Below are 20512 nucleotides of genomic sequence, written 5' to 3'. Positions count from 1 at the left end.
TTCCTGGAGCACGCAGATTCCTGCCTAACTGTATGGGATAAGGCACATTAGGGACCAATCAACCAATCAGCTTTATAAGATTCTATATGCCAACCAGCTGTAGGAACTCGTGTCCAATCTATCAATTTCCGACCCTGGGAATGCTCCAAGCCAATAGGAGGTAACCGGCCACTTTCAGCCAATCACGGTTCAGGTCTGTGCCCGCCGGCGAATGAAGAAACGGCAACTACTTTCTCTAGCCTATCGGAACAAGCTATGCTGACAAGGGGAACTATACTCCCGCCTCCCTCCTTCGCTCTCGCAAAAAAGGGACGGGGAGGAGGGCAAGTGGAAAGAGGCGGGACATCAACCCGACCGGCAGCGGCGCCAGCCACTCAGTGACGAACATCCGTCACCCCCGGCCAACGAGAGCGCGGCTAGCCGCGGTTGCTACGGCCTGCCCAGGGCCCGCCTCACCTGTTGCCAGGGGGCGTGGAAACGGAAGTCGAGCTCGCCGGGGTCAGAGGCCGGCTGTGTTGATGTTGACACTAGGCCGGGCCCGCAGACGGGCCGTAGTAGTAGTAGTAGCCGCCGCCGCCGCCGCCTCTTTCCGGAGACCGCGAAAGGCCGGAAAGCCTCTGAGGAGAAATTAGGGACGAGGCCGACCCGGCTGGTGTGGGCTCCTCGGGAGAAGCTCCGGCGCCTGGCGGGGAACTGACGGGCGCGCTCCCTACGCGGCGGCGGCGGCGGCGGCGGGGAAGCGATGCGCCGCGGTTGATCTGGCCATCCGGGCATTTGCCGCCGCCTTCCCCGCTCCCCTCAGAGAGCGAGCCCCCCGCTTCCCGCTGCCGGCCGCCCTTCCTCCCCCTCCCCCGCCGAGCCCTCTCCATCCGGGTAACCCTGTTTCTTCGCCCTCCTCATCCGGGTAACCTGCGGGGCCCCCTTGGCCCTCGCCGTCCCCGGCGCGCGGCCCTCCGCCTCCCCTCACGCGCTCCTCTCTCCCGGGCGCCGCTTTCTCCTCCCCGCCCGGACCCTTGACCTGTCCGAGCCCCCCGCCCGCCCCCTCGCACCTTCCTCCCCGCCGGTCTCCGGGCCCTTCCCGCCCTCGCCATGACTATCCTGCCCAAGAAGAAGGCCTGCCCGGCCGCGGGGGACGGCGATAGGGACCAGCCTGGCTCCCGAGGGGGCGGCCCGGGGGGTCCCGGCGGCCCCGGCGGCGTGGGAGGCCCGGACCCGCGAGGCTGCTCGGGCTCCGACTCGCACCCGCGAGGCCCCGGCGGAGGCGTCGGGGGAGGCGTGGGCCCCGGCGACCCGCACTCGGGGCGCGGCGGCGCGCGTCCCCGGGCCTCGCCGCCGCCTCCGCCGCCCCGCTGGGGGCTGCCCCCCGCCGGGTCCCCCCCGCCGCCCAACCCGGGCGTCGGAGCCGGCGGCGACGGGCCCGGCCTCGGGCTGCTGGACCCCGGAGTGGCCGAGGCGCGGGGCGGGGTCGGGGGCGGCTGCTGCTCCGGCCCCGGGTACAGCAAGAGGCGGCGGCGCGGAGGGTCCGGCGGCGGGCTGGGAGCCGCGGGGCCCGGGGGAGCGGGAGGCAACAGCCCCGAGCAGGATGAGGCCGGCGCCGGCTACAACAGTGAGGACGAGTACGAGACCGCGGCGGCCCGCATCGAGAGCATGGACCCGGCCACCGTGGAGCAGGTACCTCGTGGGGGTGGGGAGCGGACGGCGGGGTCCTTAACCCTGTCGGAGGCCTATGGAGCCCGCGCGCTTTTAGGGGGGGGGCGTGCTTGCTGCTTGACACCTTCGTTTCATGCTGGGCTGCACGCTTCCCTCTTGCCCCACAGCCGGAGGAGTCCGGCCACCGGGAGTGCATGGTTTAATTGTTTAATTTACCTCGCGTGATGCACGCGTTTTGCGCCCTCCCACTGAAATATGTCTTAGCTATATAATGGGTACACAGCAAAGCGTAGTACAACTGGCCATGCTGCTCCCAGGGTGGTTCGCAGTTGAGGGTTCCTGCAGGATCACTTGGGCTAGATTTGTTTGAAGTTATCCCTAGGAGCAGATGAAAGCAGAATCTGAAAGGCTCCCATTGAAAAGAGGGGAGCTGTCTCTCCAGTAATGTTTGGTTTCTGGTATCCTTTGTAAAAAAGAAGAAGTGTGCAGATTCACTGTGTTGGCAGGAATGTGACATATTAAATTGTGAGGCCTCCCGCAGAAGAAAGCAGAATCCCTTTTATGTGGCGTTATTGGTGCCTAGCTGTTTAATAGAGAAAAGATCGCCCTTTGGTTGAAAAAGGGGGGAGGCTTGCTCTGGCAATTGTAAGATTTTTAACTATTACTGAAGGGTGGGACAATGTCATGGAGCCAGGTGGGAGAAATAAAGGGAATGGGTGTGAGGGGAAATATTTTGCTTATCTGTACCGATTGATGCAGAAGGGTTTCGGCATCATTTGAAAAGAAAATGACATAGCACATCAGCCCCACATAGAATATGAAGTTACCTTAGGGGACAAGAGAGAGATGGGGATCTCTCTTTGAGGAAAGGTTACAGGAAATCTTTCAGTTCAATGCTGTGAGTTAAAACAGGAACCCTTGTTTTATAGTTGTAGGTAGAAACACTGGAATGAATACTGGGTCTGGATATGGTATGGAATACAAAAGGGAACCAAAGAATTATTCTCTGTTGGGTTACATTGCCTTTTAGCTTGTAGATGTGACACCTGAGGTCATCTTTGAGAAGGAAGGATTGATGAGGCCTTTGTGTGTATAGAAATGGCATCTTCCATCCTGTGACTCCAGACAACCTTTTGATACTAAAAATGGAAGTATTACATTCAGAAAGGGGTGGGATCTTTGCTCGAGAGAAACTTGTCTCTGTAAAGAAATTGGATTTGCTTAGCTCCAAAGTGATAGAGTAGGTGTGGAGAGGGTCCAATTTAGAAGACAACAAAAGTAGTGGCATGAGGGGTTGGTGGGTCTCTATGCTTGATTACAGTTTTGTTTGTAAAGACATTTGGGAGATGAATAGCTATGGGGAGAAGAGTCTGTTTTGAGAACTGGCAGGCTGAGGAAATATGTGTGCTGGAAGAAATAAGGTTTTCTGCAAGAGTGGCATGCAGATACATGAAACTGACTTGTATTAAGTCAGCCCATCCAGCCCAGTATTGTTTCCTTGGACTGGCAGTGGTTCTCTAGGGTCTTGAGCACAGGACTGACTTCTGGACTTCCTACAGAGAACCTTTATTTGGAAAGTTGGAGACTGGATTTGGTGCATGATCACAGAGGTTTGAGCACCCACCCACCCCCATGTAGGTCTGTGGCTATTTCATGCAGGTAGGTTCCTAGATCACTCCTAGTTTGGTCTCACTATTACGTATGGCTTAGGACATTGTTGTCTGCAGCAAACTGTCATTTATTGATGGCTAATATTGGGTGTTCTGATCCTGTTAGTAAACTATTATAGGAAAGGGAACCTCTTGGTCTACTCAGAAGCAGATTGTCCTTTATATTAAGCTACTGCTGTATCCCACAAGGACATGATCCCAAGCTTGCAGGGAGGGAGGGAAGAAGGAAAATATTTCAGATGACTTTAAGAGCAGCTGAAAACAAGTGAATTCTCTCTCAGGCCCCCTGCAGAAAAATGCTTTTGTAAGCTAGCTTGAGATAGTTACTGCTGGGGTGGCTAACCTGTGATCCTTCCAGATGCTGCTGAACTACAGCTCCCATCTTTCCTGACCTCTGACCTTGCTTATGGGATTTGGAATCCAACATCAGGAGGGCCACAGGCTCCCCCCCCCCCGGCAGTTCTTCAGCAAACCTCTTCAAGTTTTCTTATCTTCAGAAAACACTTTCTACATCTATATATTGGCCACAAAAACCATGTGTGCTGCAGAGGATTCTGGGACATACTCTAGATTGCCTTTTCAGTGTCTTCTAAACATTTTGACCTGGCAGTCCAGTCTAGAAGTGGACGTTGAGTCTGCAATTAACGTGGCAAATGATCGTAGGCAGACTTGGAATAGCTAGCTAGCTAGCACCACCATCCTGGTTTTGGGGGGTGGGGAGTGATGTAAAATCCAGATGTCAAATGGTTGAAACAGAATTCTTGATGGTTTGGAATTTAGCTTAAGATTCTGCCAGATGCAGCAATAAAGTGAGTGAAAAACCATTTCCCACTGCTATAGAGGAAAAAGGAATGCAGCTGTTTTAAATTGCAGCATGATGGATTTGGCCTGAATACTGGGCAGTGGGGAAAATCTTATATTTAAGAATAGGGCAGCTAAGCAAATTGCTTCGGAAAGCTACAGCATTTTGTGTTCTGAAAAAGAAGCCAGATTATGTTTGTTTTATTGGTAAATGTTTATGTTGCATACCCAAATGCTCAGAGCAAGTAATTTCTATAAAAAATGTCAAATCGAAAGCTATTACAAATATTTACAGAAAATCTATCTATATGATTCAGTTAAATAATGACAAGGGCCAGCTTGGCACCTCACACCAGCTGCTTTATGTTGACAACCCCAACCTAGTTATCATATTTCCTTATGATGCATGCCCATGACTAGGATGTCAGCAACAACTGTGAGTAGTGTAGAAATGTGCAGTGTTGGGTGGGGCAGGGGCAAAATGGTTTCAGGACAGACCTATCAAATAGCAAGTCTGAGGTGGAATCACATGGGGGTGTGTCTCTTAATGACCTCATGGTGTGCACTGCCTCATTTGAAGTGTTGTGTCTGAGGCTACTTCAGTGGGTTAGAAAGCTAAGTTTTGTGACAATTGATCTGTGGTGGTAGACCCACACATCAAATGATAAATGGGCATACGTGAGTAATTCACCCTTGCTCTGGAAAACACTTTCATTCTAACTCTCCAGGGAAAGGAGTTCTATGCTACAGAACAGCCGCTGTGAGTGCTTTTGGCAGTGCTTTTGCTGTATCGATTAGGCATTGCTCCTAACATTTCCCCCAGTGGGTCGGCTAGCAGTTGTGATGGGACACATGAGAGGAGATAATTTCAGAGGGAGGCCTGCATCACACATAGTTCTTGAGGCCATATACTGCAATTAGTTCCTAGATACAGTGGTGCCTCGCAAGACAAAATTAATCCGTTCCGTGAGGCTCTTCGTACAGCGGTTTTTTCGTCTTGCGAAGCAAGCCCATTGACAGCTTAGTGGATTAGCGCTATTAGCGGTTTAGCAGCTTTTAGCGATCAGCTGTTAAGCGGCTTATCAACGGATCAGCTGATAAGCGGCTTAGGAAAAGGGGGGGAAAGGGGGGAAAACCCGCAGGAACTCGCAAGACATTTTCGTCTTGCGAAGCAAGCCCATAGGGAAATTCGTTTTGCGAAGCGCCTCCAAAATGGAAAACCCTTTCGTCTAGCGGGTTTTCCGTCTTGCAAGGCGTTCATCTTGCGGGGCACCACTGTACACTGTTTTTGCAACCTGCCCAAGCTCAGCAGACAGCATCTTCCAGTCCCTCCTCCAACCTTGGGAATTGCAGTTGTCCTATCAGCTACCCCTCAAGTCTGTGGCTGCTGTTGCTGAATACCAAGTTGGCTCTGAATATGACCTCTCATGATCTGCTTATGGATGAGGAGGCCAATCTGCTCTGTATCACTGAGAGCCTGGGTGGGTGAGTTGGTCTCACCCAGCTGTGCCCATCTGGATACTCTGTGCAGTATCAGGGCAAACTTAAGGGTCAGGGAGTTGCTGTAGAAATTCATTCTCTCTGTTTCTGTCCAGTTGGGGGAGGGATCTAGAGTGTGTGTTCCCAGCATTGAGCAATTGTGACAGATGAGGGATTCTGCTAGTTTACTGCCTGCCTTGCTGCACTCCAGTCTCCCTGACAGAGCTAGTGGCAGTGGCAGTGTTGAGAACTCCCAGACTATTGGTTCTGGGGGACATCAACATCCATGCCAAGGCAACTCTGGGGTGACTTAGGACTTCATGGCTGCCATGAGAACCATGGGGCTGTCTAAAAATGCCATCGGCCCAACGCATGTGGCCTGCCACACTCTGGACCTTGTTTTCTCAACTAGGAAGGAAGATGGTGATCTGAAAGTAGGAGATATTGACATCAGTCCCTTGTCATGGTCAAATCACTTCCTGTTGAGATTTAGGCTTTGATCATCTTTTCTGCTCTACAGAGATGTGGTACTTACTAGGATGGTTTGCTCTTAGAGACTGATGGATAGAATGGGTTTCCAAACAGCTGTGGGAGATTTTCCAGCTGATATGACTGGTGGTCCCATTGAAGTCCTGGCCGACCTCTGGAACAGCCAAATGGCTGGCCATTGACATGATCACCTCTGAGTGCCTTGCCTGTTTGGCTCCCTGGTATACTCTAGCTTAGGGCAAGGAAACAATCTCGGAGGCTGCTCAAATACAAATGGAGGAAATGAATGCAGTCCAACACTGTTGAGGGCTCACCATCAAGCCTACCTAGTAGCACTGAAGGCAACCTTCCTTGAAGGCATACATCTGAATCCATTGCTGTTGCTTGAGTCTCAGGTGGCCTCAGTGGTGTGTAATGTCTTCTATCAGCTTCGGTTGATGGCCCAGCTGTGCCCCTATCTGGACAGGAGTAGCCTAACTTCTGTTGTCTATGCTCTGGTAACCTCTAGGTTAAATTACTGCATTGTGTTATATGTGTAGCTGCAGCCAAATGGCCCACCGGGGCAAGGTCTGATCCTGGCCTGACTAATGGACTGCCAATTAGTTTCTGGGCCCAATTGAAAGTGTTGGTTTTGACCAGGCATAGGCAAACTCCGGCCCTCCAGATGTTTTGAGACTACAATTCCCATAATCCCTGACCACTGGTACTGTTAGCTAGGGAAGATGGGTATCGTAGTTCCAAAACATCTGGAGGACCGGAGTTTGCCTATGCCTGGTTTTGACCTATAGAGCCTTAAACATCTCAGGACACTTAATTGCTGCAGTACTTAGTCAGATTCCATCTTAACATGGTGCACCACTTTGTAGAAAGAAGTGTTTGCCCTCACCTAGTTGTCCCAACTATCTTGCTCTTGCATGTCCAGCAAAGATGTTCACACCTACAGGTTCAGGGAGTTTCTTTTTCTCTACAGTGTGACTTGTGTGCAAGGTTCTGAAGGTCAGCTTGTGCATGTGCACTAACACACCAAGCTGTCATAGTACGTGACTGTCGTGTGGTGAGCGCACAATAGCTGTGGATAAAGAGTTATTTGAATGCTATGTTGTTGAGGAGGAGGGTGCGAAAGATGGTTAAAGAGTGGGGTTTGGTCTGTGTGTCATAGTCACTTGAAAATAATTCCCTGCTTGGTGAATCCTAGCCTCCAAATGCAAGCCTATATGAGAAGTTTGCATGATTGGGGGACAGCCAGAGCTCAGTGGTAGAGCTTCTTCTTTGCATGCAGAAGGTTCCAGGTTCAATCCACAGATAACTTGTCTTCTAGATATAAAGTCCTTGAGTATAGTAGATAATTAAGTGCGGTAGCTGAACGCATTTGTTTTATGAGCCAGTTGGTGCTTTCTAGCATGTACATTTATTTAGTTATGAGATGTGAATTAACCTACCTCCTCCCAGATTTGCACTTTGCCTCTCCCAATCTCTCCCCCCCCCCCCCGCACCTAGGAGAAAGAGTTCAGCTTGACAATACCTCCTCCAGGCTACACAGAAGGGAAGGGAAGGGAGTATGAGCTTGGGAGGAGGTTAGGCTCATTCATACCATACAAAACCATGGTTTGGCACAATGTGTGAATGTAGTCTCTCTCTCTCTCTCTCTCTCTCTCTCTGTGTGTGTGTGTGTGTGTGTTATGTGTTTACTATCACCATGCAATATATGTTAGTGGGTTTTATAATTGTTTCTTCCTACATGAAAATACTTTCTGTGTGGGGAATATGTGACATGAAGATGGTCAGATTCTGTCACGTCTCCAAGACAAATAAAGTTCCATGGTAATCACTGAATTCCTCTCATTGCTCCAATGTTCTGAATTCAGGGCCAAAGTAGGCATAAGGCTCGTGATTTTGCCTTGGGTGTTTTTTGTTTCGTTGGTGTTTTTTTTTCAAATAACTGGTGTAGAAGCTTGCTTCTTTTTTTGACAAATAGCAGAAAGGTGTAGCCCAGTTCTTCTGACTGGAACTGTGGCAGCCAGAAAAACTTAAAGCCTTCCCTTCCCTATGCCATTCCTGATCTGGGTTGGCCCCCTCGGCCAGCTATGTTTTTTAAAAAGAAATATATAGGTCAAACAACATGGCAAAACATTGTCCCTAGTCCATTAATGTAATAGGATGCACTTTAAAGTGCTGTATAGAAGAGTGCACATAGGAAATTTGAACTTGCTTGGGCGGTATCTGGACAGAAATGGCAACAATTGAAATGAATGGGAGACTGGCAAGGTGTTAGCTTTGTTCTGAGAATTCATTCTGAGACTGTGGTTGCTGAGTTTTGCCAGTGTTCCACATAATTGTGAAAGGCAGTTGTATATCCTTAAAACATGGAGTAGGCACATGCCTGGGAACTATAACTGGATATGCAAAGACTCTGAAGTTGAGGACTTGTTGGTCAGGTTTATTAGTGTGTTGAAGCGATGTGGGACTGTTGTTCATCAGAGGAAGTGGGTGATTAATAGACACACTTCCAAAACACGGCAGGTAGCTGAAGTGAATCATCCATAGGTGAGGGCTGAGAGCTCAGGAGTCTGAAATACTCTAGGCATTCATTCCTAAATAGTCTCAGCAGAAAATCAAATTCTCTACCCATTTTAACTGTGAACTCATGCAAAGGAAAAGGTGGGGTGAGGAGAGCTTTTTTAAAAGAATAGCAAACATAATTTAGCCAGAGTGAAAAACAACCACTGGAAGGAAGGACAGAAAATGAGAGTTTGTTTTGTTCAGAAAAGCTTTTATGGAAGAGCTTTTGGGGCCGCATATGATGTTCATATTATTTCTGTTAGTCAATGAAAGAAGTGTGTTCCACCTGCTTAGTAAGAAATAGGGAGCAGCTGTTGCCTGATTCTGTAAATATGCCTTACATAGATCGTGGGGGCGGGAGGAGTACACATGCACTGTGTGGTGTGAATGAGCAGGTGCTATTGTGAAATTCAGAATGGAGAAGTCTAAAATAGTCCCTGTACTGGAAAATTTGGGGTTGTGTCTCTTTTTCTGCATAGTTCAACATATTTATTATTACTGTGCTGCTAGATTTTGGTGGTAGAATGCTTTTCAGGTCTCTAAGATATATACTTGTCTAAATATTTCCAAGTTGCAAGAAGTTCATCATTCAGTTGTCTGTGTACACTAGCAGTTGTCTGCAAAAGTTTTGTGAAGGTCATTGTTGTCCTAAACTGGGGAAGAGGTTGTGGTCTGGATTACCAAGGTCAGAATATCTTCTACAATCCTAAGAATCTGAACTTTCACTGGAAGGAAAAAACAACTCATTCAGCCCTCATAGTTGTGAAGACAGAGATTTAGTTTCTGTTAAATGAAGTTTATTTTTCTTTTCTTTGTTTTTTTTAAAGTATGTCTTAGTTCCTGTAATTGAGGTAATTAAATTTGAAAATTTTCAGCGATTTTCATGCTCACATAATGAGCATGCTGTGTGCAACCTGTTGAGCTGCATCTTTCATTACCCTGTCTGAAAGTAGCAACATTTCTCTGTGCAGCTGTTGTGAAATAGCCTATACGTTTGTCAGAACTCTGAGATAGTTTATGTATTTATTCAATTTTTAAGCCCTCATAAATGATCTCAGGGTAGTTTGCATGTGTGTATTTTTAAAACCATTTAAAATAACATTAAAATGTTCTGCTTATGGCTCAACCCAGTTTTCTAGGCAGTAACATAGGTTGTAAACAGTGTTAGAAACTTAGATATATAATCTAGGCACCAAATGGCTCCTTAAACCAGGGTTACAGTCACCAGAACGTCTAGTTGCCATTTTGGGACCAGATGGTTTGAAAGTTGTATTTTTCAATGCAACTTTTTGGTTCCTGATATTTGTTCTGCTTGGCAGATAAAATATCACGAATAGAATTCTAAAGGATGTGCTGTTAGGGTGTGAAAACAGGCAAGAGCCAAGGATCCCCAGACATGCCCCTCCACATGGAGACATCAGGCGCCATCCTAGCGCCGACTTCTTCACTTGGTCACAAGTGACCGATAGCAAGGTACAAAATGCACCTGGCGCCTGACAAATTTGGAACACTTGGTTATAAAAGTGTCATTGTGAAAATTTCCAGCGTGGTGGTTGGTACGAAAAATGAGCTAAAGCAGTTGTAGCCCCACTCCCAAAGATACAAAAGTGTATTATGGGTACTGGGACAATCTAGGCAGCTTTCTATTTATGCAAGACAATGTTGCCCTGAAAGATATTTTATGAATCATTTAATAAATCTGCTCACTATGATTTGCACTGTATAGGTTGTTGGGGTGTGTGGAGTTGGGAGAGGGGGTTAGACCTGGACTGCTAGTGCAGCAGTTAATAGAATAAGCTATGAGCTTGGACATTTTAGTTCAAAATTAGTCTCATCCATAACGTCACAAGCAGTCTCAGTCAAAATACTGTCTCCAGACTCCATTGTAATAAGGAGGTGAAAATGCTTGCCTGCTTTACATTACCTGTCTGTGAAATTCATGGGGAGTTTGTTCCGTTTGATGCTCTTTTTGTTCCCTTGCTCTTTGATTTTCTGCATACCGTCAAGTTGATCCAGATGACCAAGTACCGGTATATTGTCTGCCCTGTACAAAATGTTTGGAAAGAGCATCACACAGCACATGTTCCTTGTCTTTTTCCAGAACCCCAGATACCACAGATCTAATGGTTCTCCTCACACCAGTTATTCAATTTATGTATAGAAAATGTGATAATAGGGACAAGGAAGGCTGAGCTTTGCTAAGAAGGGGAACTATGGAAGAACAACTTGGCAGCCTATGGGCATGCATGTCCACTTGTTGCCAGAAGATGGCAGCACAATCATTTGAGCCAGAAAACACAAGTGTATTTTTCTTTGGAAGTTCTGACAAGTTCTGAGCTGCTCTTGTGTAAGTTGTTGAAGGAGATTAGTATTAAGCCTTCTAAGATTCAGTGGTCCTTCTCCTGAGCCAGCCCATTGAAATAAGTAGTTCTTGCCCAGCATTCTTGGGAGTATTGGTTGTAATGCGGAATTCTAGATTTACCCTCCTGGCTAAATGCAGCTGCTTGTCTGCTGTTTACATACATACAGTCAGATCCGACCTAATAGAATGCCAAAAAAGAGAGAAGCTAGTTCTGAAAAGAGTGTTTTTAATATTTATTACAGCTCAACACATCTTGGGGCATAGGTTCTTCCTTCATAAAACTTACAACTTTCATACTGTAAGGCCAAGTCTGTAAAGCTTTGTAGTGAGGAATTAAATATCTTTAATCTTGATTCAGTAATGAAGCAGTTTGCACAAATACTGCTTCCTGTCTGGCACTGTGAGGAAGACCCTCCTTGGGTTTTTACATGGATTTTTTATTAATTTTCAAAGCAAACAGTAACAAAACTGGGATGAGATATTAAAATAATGTATTTTCCTTACTCTTGTAGTCGATGCATTTTTGGTGAAGAGCACTGAGATTGGATCATAGGTGTGTGGGGCATCTTGAGTATGGAAATGTGGAAGGGGCATTTGTGTAACCAAACATGATATTGTAATGCTCATCTTAAAACACACAGCATTTGCACATGTTGTAGACATATTGCCAAATGTATATTTCTCAGGATGAGAGCTAGATGAGAGCCTTGTGCCAAATGAGCTTGCAGAAGTTGCTGAGACTTCTCCTATGACTGTGTTGTGGGCATGGAAGTCCAGTACCATCCCGCATTAAAACTGCCATGGTTGGATCACTGTTGGGATCCCATAAGCCCAGGGACTATAATAATGGCCACCTCTTTGCATGGATCAGCCTCTAGGGGGCACAGTGGAGCCATGCATGGGAGTAACCCTTTCTATTCCAGTTGTGTTTGGGTTGCCATATGGGGAACTGGAGAAAGAGTAGGTTATGTCACCCTTTCTGGTTTGGGGGATGGGGTTGCCGTCTAACTTGCTGACATCTGCCCCTCCTGTCACCAGCAGGAACACAGGTTCGAGAAGGCGCTGAGAGAGAAGAAAGGGTTCATCATAAAACAGATGAAGGAAGATGGGGCCTGCTTGTTCCGGGCTGTGGGTAAGTCCTGCCTGCTGACGGGTCTTCCTTTTAGAGATTGGACAGCAGGCGGCACTAGAGCTGAAACAAATCCCCGTCCTCAAAAGTTCTCCTCCTGCAAATGTTAAGATTGCATATTTGCAGAATATTGGGTATAGTATTTTACATCTGACACCAGATACCAGTATTTAGATTTGATCGTTGACTTTGGTGTAATATTTAGTACTTGCTGACTAATATTGGGTTGCCTGCGGTGGGAGGACAAATCCTGGCGCCCAGTAGGCATAAGATGATCAGGCATGGGGACCCACTGGCACCTTCATTGCTGAAGATGGCAGGAAGCAGACGTCTCCGCCTCCCAAGGATGCTTCCATTTCTTTGACCTGGTTGCTGCTTCCCTTTACACTCCTTTTCCCTGCTTCATTTCCCCCCCCCCCATCTCAGTTTACAGTGTTTTCAGGCTGAGCAGGCAGTAGTCTACTAGCCAGAGGCAGGAAGTGGAACTGGGACCCAAGAATGCACCAGTGAGGGCAGAGTTAATGGTGTCTTTATAATATTTTTTCCTTGCCTGCTCCTTTTTGTGCTGTCTCATGAGTACTGGGCAAAGAGGAGAAAGGAGCTCTCTTATCACTGCATGCATAGCACATCATAGGGCGTTGCCCATTAGTGAAAATAAAAAGTAGGGTTGTAGCAAGCTAAGTTACAGTCAGAGTTGACCCATTGGGGCATCCACCATTACGCAAGCAGACTTCCACTTGCACAGTGGGGCATTTCCCCTGATGTGCTTGCAGAATCTGTCCCAACCCCTTAGAGCTGATTTTGTGGGTGAGCATAGGACCCGGGGCAGGGGGAGTTTGCTGGAAGCTCTTAGCCCTAGTGGTTCTGCTTGTGCATCAACAGCATTCAATTCACTCCATTAAAATTTATGGTCTTGATTAATTTTACATCCACTGATTTCAGTGGGTTTACTCTTGAGTATGACTTAGTTGGATGCAACCTGTTGTAATGGTTATAAGGTACAAAACTGAATATATTACAGAAGCAGTAGTCCCAGTGCCTTTTGAGTTGAAGCTCGCTCTTTATCAGCAAAATAATAATAATAATAATTTTGGAAGCAAGTAAGCTGAAATAGAGTATCAAAAATTCACCTGTTAAAGCAACCTTTCCCAAGTTGGTGCCCTCCAGATGTTTGGATTGCACCTCCCACCATCCTTGGGAGTAGGGCTGGGTGATACCTGGTTTTCAACACTGTGGTATATCACCCGCTAAAAATTGTAATATATCAATATATCACAATGTTTGAATTAAGGATGGAGCTATGTAGAGGCATTAGCTGGCTTCATTGTTTGTCCCACATTGTGATTTTCCCACGATTTGTAATATATTGCCAGGTCAAAAATTATGAAACTGATACCATGATAGAGACTTCAAACTGGTTTTGGACAATATATCGATATATAACCCAGCCCTACTTGACAGTTAGCCACAGCATCTAGAAGGAACCTGGTTGGGGAAGGCTCATTTAAAACATGACCCCTCGGTCTACGTCTCCACTTGAGAGCTTTCCCGTTCCCTCTGATCCTGCCTATCTGATTGTTCTACCTCTCTCTCAAACTCAGTATGTTCAAAACTAAGCTTCTCAACTTTCTTCCCAGGCTATCCTCTCATTGATTGTTCTTTATCCCTTGATCCTGTTGATTTGGCAAGAAGCATTAGCTTACTCCATGTACATTTGCTACCCCATATTCAATCTGTCATCCAACCTTATCAGTTTTGCCGGGGCTGCATTGTGAAAATTATACTTCTCAATCTCCATCCTCTTGACTAAAGCTCTAGTTCATTCTCCGGTCATCTTCCTTATTGGCGCTTGCAACTTTCCTCTCTCTAGCCTTCCTGTGTCTTAGCTTATTCCTCTTGCCTCTGTCCAGATTTCTGCTGCCAAAATAATTCACCACTCTTGTTGGACAATATGCTCTTTTCCATAACCTCTTGTCTCCCACAATTGCCTGAAGGCCTCCTTTCAGCAAAGCTACTCCTTTCCCTTTTGTTGGTCCTTGTGTCTGGAACACCATCACAAAATACCTTCCTCTTGCACGTCTCTCCTGAAAGTCCACCTTTTCTGTAAAGCAATTCATTCAAACCTTTAGAGTGGGGTTCACCTAATGAGCCCCATCAGCAAAGCCCTGAACAAAGACTTCTGTTTGTGCAATGGGGCTTTCCTCCCTCTTCTCCCTCCTCACCCCCTAAAATTGGCTTGTGGGGGGTGTCAGGAGTACCCCCAGAACAGTGTGAGTTCAGAGGAGAGGGGAAGTGTCCCATTTGGCAAGCTGCAATCCTTACACAGATGGAATGTTTGCAAGAGAGCATTGAATTCTACCCTTAATCCTCACCCCCTTCAGAAACTAACCCTAAGTACATGCAACTGCATTATAGGCCATATTTTTTTGAACCCAAAATTAAGAAATCAATATTTTAAACGTCAAACAGAACAACTTTGGTATTTTCTTAAATATTCAAAGCACTGGTTTATTTAGTACAGTGGAACCTCAGGTTGCGAATGTGATACGTGCGGGAGGCATGTTTGCAACCCGCAGCATTCGCAACCCGCAGTGCTGCGTCTTAGTGCTTCTGCGTGAGCGCCGAAACCCAGAAGTAACCCGTTCCGCTACTTCCAGATTCGTCGCGGTGCACAACCCGAAATTGCATAACCTGAAGCATCTGTAACCCAAGGTACCACTGTACCGTATATTTAAACATCAGTGGCAGTCAGGGAAGTTGGGCAAAGTTGTTGAGGTGGTTTTTTTTCAGTGATCGCAAGCTCCCCCCCCCCCCCCCGATCCGCCACCACCAAGCCCAGGCCGTCTGGGCCACTCGCGCCAGAACCCATCCCGAGCCATCCATGTCAGAACCTGAGCCCAGGATGCCCTAACCCCTGTGCATTAATCATCCCTGTATAAGACGAGCCCCAATTTTCGACTAAAAAATAGCATAAACATTGTCTTATACATGGAAAAATATGGTACATTCTCCTGCTAACAGCTTTGTTCTTGTCATCTTTCTTTTTGGTCTCTCCATCCCTCCACTAGAAATGTAAACAATAAGTTCATCCAGGCAGCAGTGTGTGTTCTGTGTTACTCTATAAATGGTCATATACCCAGATAGTGTGTTGTTTACAAAAAGAGGATTATTGAATCTCCTATTCTTAAGACAAATCCGAAATGGTTTCTGAAGCAACCCTCTTGGAATTCATAGCACAGCTCTTGTAGAAATTTGAAATTTCTATTCTGGGGACTCCTCTTTGGTGGAGAGGAAACACTTCAGTGTCTTCCCCGCAGCTGACATGCACTTTCGAGAAATGACGCTGACCCAGCCTCTCTTACAAGAAGTAGACTCCAGAAGACATTTCCTGCTAGATAGCAGTGGTGAGGGCTCTGACCACTTTGCAGCTCATGGATCTGAGTTTTCTCAGTAAAACCTCATCTGTACCTAGAAGAGATGGTGCCTGTCACCATGAATAGCAAGGAGAAATATGTCAAGTAATTGGAGCCCTGCTCCTTACATTTTTTCCAAAAATATATAGCATCATTAGTGTATTTATGGTTTATGGAACATAATAATAATAACAATAAGATGTTCATAACCTCTGGAGGGCATCATGTTGGGGAAGAAGACGGCTTTATAGGGAGTGCGATCCCAAAGCTGGGGAGCAATTAGCAAGAATATTTCACTCCATGCCACCCTCCTAATTGTATTGTGTACGAAGTGGCTCTCCGGCCCAACCAGCATAGCCTGTGTGCAGTGATTGTGGGAGTTGTAGTCCAAAAACATCTGGAGGGCTGCAGGTTAGCCACCCCCAGGCTAGAAAATTCAGATTTAACAGATGCTGCTGCAACAGGTGCTCAGGAGCACTTGTCAGTTGTCATGTCCCACACCAGTTGCACCCTTCAGGCAGCTGACATACGTTTGTATATTATAGCCGTAGTGTTGGAAGGGGGTCAGCTGGCCATTAATTCAGTGCTGTGCCGCAAAACAGGACCAGGGCACCCATTCACCCACTTACTCTCTACTATCAAGCCATTGGTTTGGTTAGCATTGGCAGTGTTGCCTACTCTTGTCAGTCAGCTCCCAGAGTCTCAAGCTGAGGTCTTCCTGCTACCTGACTTCCTTTATAATTGGAGATGCCACAGGTTGAACCTGGAACTTTTTCATTCAGAACATGCACTCTGCCCTAGTGTTATGGATTATCCCCCAAAAGAGACAGGCTGCAAAACAAAAACCCCAAACAACTCCAGGTGATTTGTGCAAGTAAGACAAGCTGGGTATTGCAAAAGAAGGGTCAACATCCCCCCCCCCCAGCTATTACCAGTGTGACAGGGAGGGGAAGCTAATTCCTACTTGGTCTTAAGGGAAGTCATACTTCAAACATTAATAATACCCATTTACTGGGTGCGCTGTGGATACTATAGCACTACTTCATTCCCCATAAGTTTGTCCTACTGTGCTAGGGGATGTGGGTGGCACTGTGGTCTAAACCACTGAGCTCTTGAGCTTGCCGATCGTAAGGGTGGCAGCTAAAATCTGTGCAACGGGGTGAGCTCCTGTTGCTCTATTCCAGCACCTGCTAACCTAGCAGTCTGAAAGCATACCAGTGCGAGTAGATAAGTAGGTACTGCTGTGTCGGGAAGGTAAACAGTGTTTATGTGCACTCTGGCTCACAGTGCTCCAGAAGTGGTTTAGTCATGCTGGCCACAAGACCCGGAAAAGCCGCCTGCGGACAAACGCCGACTCCCTTGGCCAGAAAGTGGAGATGAGCGCCACACCCAGTATTTGAATTTGACTGGACTTAACCATCCAGGGGTCCTTTCCCTTTTTACGCACTATGCTGCCGTAATGTGTAAAACAGGAATGAAAAGCCTATGGCCCTCCAGAACATTCCCACACAGATCTTGTGGGACTCCCAACTCCCATTGTCACCAACTGACAAGGCCAGTGATTAGGAATGATGGGAGGAGGGTGCACTGTCCGAACCTCCATCTTCCCTACAATTCCAGACCCAAACAGAAAACATCCAGGACTGGTTGTACAGGTCATGACCACATATTCATTACCCAGCCAGCACTGGAGAACACAGTGGGAACATTAAGGTCCTATGTAATGGACCCCTCCCACATTGACTACAGCACTGCAGATCAACTTGTGAAACCTCCTCTGCTACTCACATGAGGTCTAAAGGGAGCTTGTCTCATCTTGAAACTGATACATTATTTTTTAAAAAAATGTATTCTGTTGATTTTCAAATTGAAAACGAGGCATTCTTAACATTTGTGAAGGTCAAAACAAAATAAAAAAATTCCTTCCAGTAGCACCTTAAAGACCAACTAAGTTAGTTCTTGGTATGAGCTTTCGTGTGCATGCACACTTCTTCAGATACGTATCTGAAGAAGTGTGCATGCACACGAAAGCTCATACCAAGAACTAACTTAGTTGGTCTTTAAGGTGCTACTGGAAGGAATTTTTTTATTTTGTTTTGACTATGGCAGACCAACACGGCTACCTATCTGTATTTGTGAAGGTGGAAGCAAAGACATTTCAAGAAACAAAAAGGGTCATAGCTGCCCATCTCACAATGAAGTAGGGAGTCCAGATGGGAAAGATTTGCATCCAAAAAGGATTCCTAGGGAGCTTGCTGAATAGGGGCTGGATTGAATTTTGAGAGAACCCCCAGAACTGCATGAAGGTGGAGGAGAGGGGATATCCTTTCATCAGGCAAGCATAAATGCTTGTACTGACAGAGTGGTCTCCTTAGCACTACTTTGAATTCTTCCCTTACAAGTCTTCCTGTTAGAGATGAAATAGTTTACATTTGTGCATTCAGGTTTTCAGTTGCTGCTGCTGTTTTGTAAATTAAAACTTACAGATGTTTGCAGTTCTTCCTTTCACAATGTCTTCCTGCACCTTAAGTGGGATGTGGTGTCTCAGCACAGCCGTTCTGGTGGAAATATAAAGCATCTTTTCCTCCAGAAACAGCTAAACTTGCAGTAAATTATTATCTTTGGACCAAAAGTTCGGGAGTCCAGAAAACCATCCGAGTTTGGTCACTGAAGTAAATCATGCTATTGTGGGTATTGTTGCTGAATGTGCTTGTATTGTTCTGGTATCTCTTGTGCTGCCTGTATAGCCTTTAGGGGGGGTGAAGGTTTGGACGGCACATCCCTTCCATACCCCACCACACTTGTGCTTTCATGGCAAGTAGCTTTTGAAAAAGGCAGGAGTTTTAAAAGAAGCTTGTGAATGGAACATGAGGGATTAGGGAATTGTCAGGAATAGCACAGACCATTTTGTGTGAGCCTAAGGAGCTCTAACTTTTAAACTCCTGACCAGTTTGTTTCTACTTCAGACTTTCTTCTAATTTTCTTTCTAAGTAGGTAGTTATGCTCAGCTATGCCCTGCAGGGGTCAGCATAAGTTTTGCGGTTTACCTTCCACCTCCAGCTGCTGATAGAGATAAGACACCCCATTTCTTTGGCACAGAAACCTTGTGTTAACACACCCAGCTTTACTGACTCAGCAGGCCACAGCTCTTGGAGAAAACATGACTCTGCAAATTGTCCTGTGACACAGCATTTTTAAGAGAAGTAGAGCTGTGTGATAAATGGCCTGGAGCTGGCTTGAAGTCCACTGACTTTTGACAGTATTGTATGTGTGCATTGAGTGAGTGTTGGTGGTGGGAGAGCTGTGCAAAATAATGCGGTATAATGACAAAAAGAATGTATAGACACCCATAAATCCCATTTAGCATCCACTTTAAAGGTGTAAATGAGCTTGGTGTTTGCCATGATTCATCACACTAAGTTTGTAGTGAAGCTAGTGGGGTTTTGCTACAGTTGATTTAACAATATCCATAGAATCACAGCGCTGGAATAGATCTGAAAGTAATCAAGTCCGATGTCTTCACCAAAGCAGATTAATCCATGTGTGCCGATACTGCTGCATATTACTTCCCATCCCATCTGCCACATGTTTTAAATTGTTTTTAATGCTGTATTTTAGATTTTTGTATCCTGCCCTAGGGCCTTCTGGTAAAGGACAGGTAATAAATATGATGGTGATTATTATTTACACACAACCCCATCACATCTGGATGAAGCAGAGCCCATGCCAGAACATAGAACATCATAAAAACCTTGGTACATCATACTGAAGAAGGCCCTCTAATCCAGCATGCTGTTAACACAGTGACCAACAAGATGCCACTGGGAAGTCCACAAACCAGACATGAGCACAATAAGACCCTTTTGGCTTGTGCTGTTCAGCAACCTTCAAGTGCCTTCCCAATAAGGACATAGGAATGTTGATATATCAAGAAAGTAATTTATTTTTCTTCCTTCTTCACACAATTCATAATTTTACAAAGCCTTTGGTCATTCATTGACTTTTGTACTGTAAACTTAAATAGCTCTTAAGCCTTTTTTCAAAAGGAAAGTTTTGCCACTGCCTTTCACTCAATGATTTTAGTTGTCATTTTCTGTAACCTCTTTGGCCTAGTGATGTCTTCCTGTAAGTGGTGTAACCAGAGGATTGCAGTGTGTCAAATGAGAGCATATAATAGGATTAATTTTTTTATAATAACTTGGCACTTGTTGTTTAACCTTCCCATCTTTTTTGTAATAATTTTCAATAGTAATCTTCCTTTTTCATTGATCTTACATACAGTGCTAATGTTAAGCAAGTTTTCCACCATGACCCAAATTTTTTCCTGGATAGTTACAGCATCATAATGATAAATCGTTCAGATCCCAAACATGGGGAGTTGTTGTGCTCTGGCCATAAACCAATTTAGGATGGGGGGCAGGGTGTGTGAGGGACCTGCCATCTACTTTTCTTACTAAAAGATCAGGCTTTCTTCCACCTGGTCATGTGCGAGTAGTTCTCTCTTTCTTCAGCCATTCTTGCTGTCCTTCCTTCTACTTGGTTTGATTTGAATGAATGAATGAATTTGTGAGTCAAAGTGACCAATACTGGATGCTATTGCAAATCCCAGTGTGCTGCATAAACTATAATTAAATATTACTTTATATTTACCAAGGAAACTTTGCCTAGTGTACCTGAGAATTGTGTTTGCTGCTATATGCAGCTATCCCACTGCTTCAGCTCTTCCTTGTCTTATGAATTACAAAGGTCCTGTAATATCTGTCTTCCTCCTTTTTTGGTCCCCAGATAAAATACTTGCCCTTAGTCCCTTGAGTCTGGCGCCTTGCACTTGCTCCTACTGAACTTTGTTTCCTTATTTGTAGTGCTTGAGGTCATCCTGTTCATTCTACATAATTTCCAAATCTGTATTTGCATCAGTAATGCTTCCTTGTTTACCTCTTCTTGTTTCTGAAGGTTACTA

The 20512-nt window shown here is 45.9% G+C and overlaps 1 protein-coding gene across 2 annotated transcripts in view; it reads left to right on the top strand.

Annotated features, from left to right (window-relative positions):
• Positions 1–1074: 1074 nt before the first annotated feature.
• The window catches only part of OTUD5 (OTU deubiquitinase 5), a 42338-nt gene continuing 22900 nt past the window's right edge, over positions 1075–20512 (top strand). The window contains exons 1-2 of one of the 2 annotated variants that reach the window (XM_081845224.1): positions 1075–1671; positions 12052–12142. In XM_081845224.1, coding sequence (XP_081701350.1) covers positions 1090–1671; positions 12052–12142 — 673 coding nt within the window. In that variant the 5' untranslated portion in view covers positions 1075–1089. Of the gene's footprint in view, positions 1672–12048; positions 12143–20512 lie in introns of both variants that reach the window. The other variant, XM_081845223.1, reaches the window with a different exon arrangement.

This window comes from Podarcis erhardii, assembly GCF_964252035.2.
Source record: "Podarcis erhardii genome assembly, chromosome: 17".
NCBI lineage: Eukaryota > Metazoa > Chordata > Lepidosauria > Squamata > Lacertidae > Podarcis > Podarcis erhardii.
This window is presented reverse-complemented; position numbering and strand designations above follow the sequence as displayed.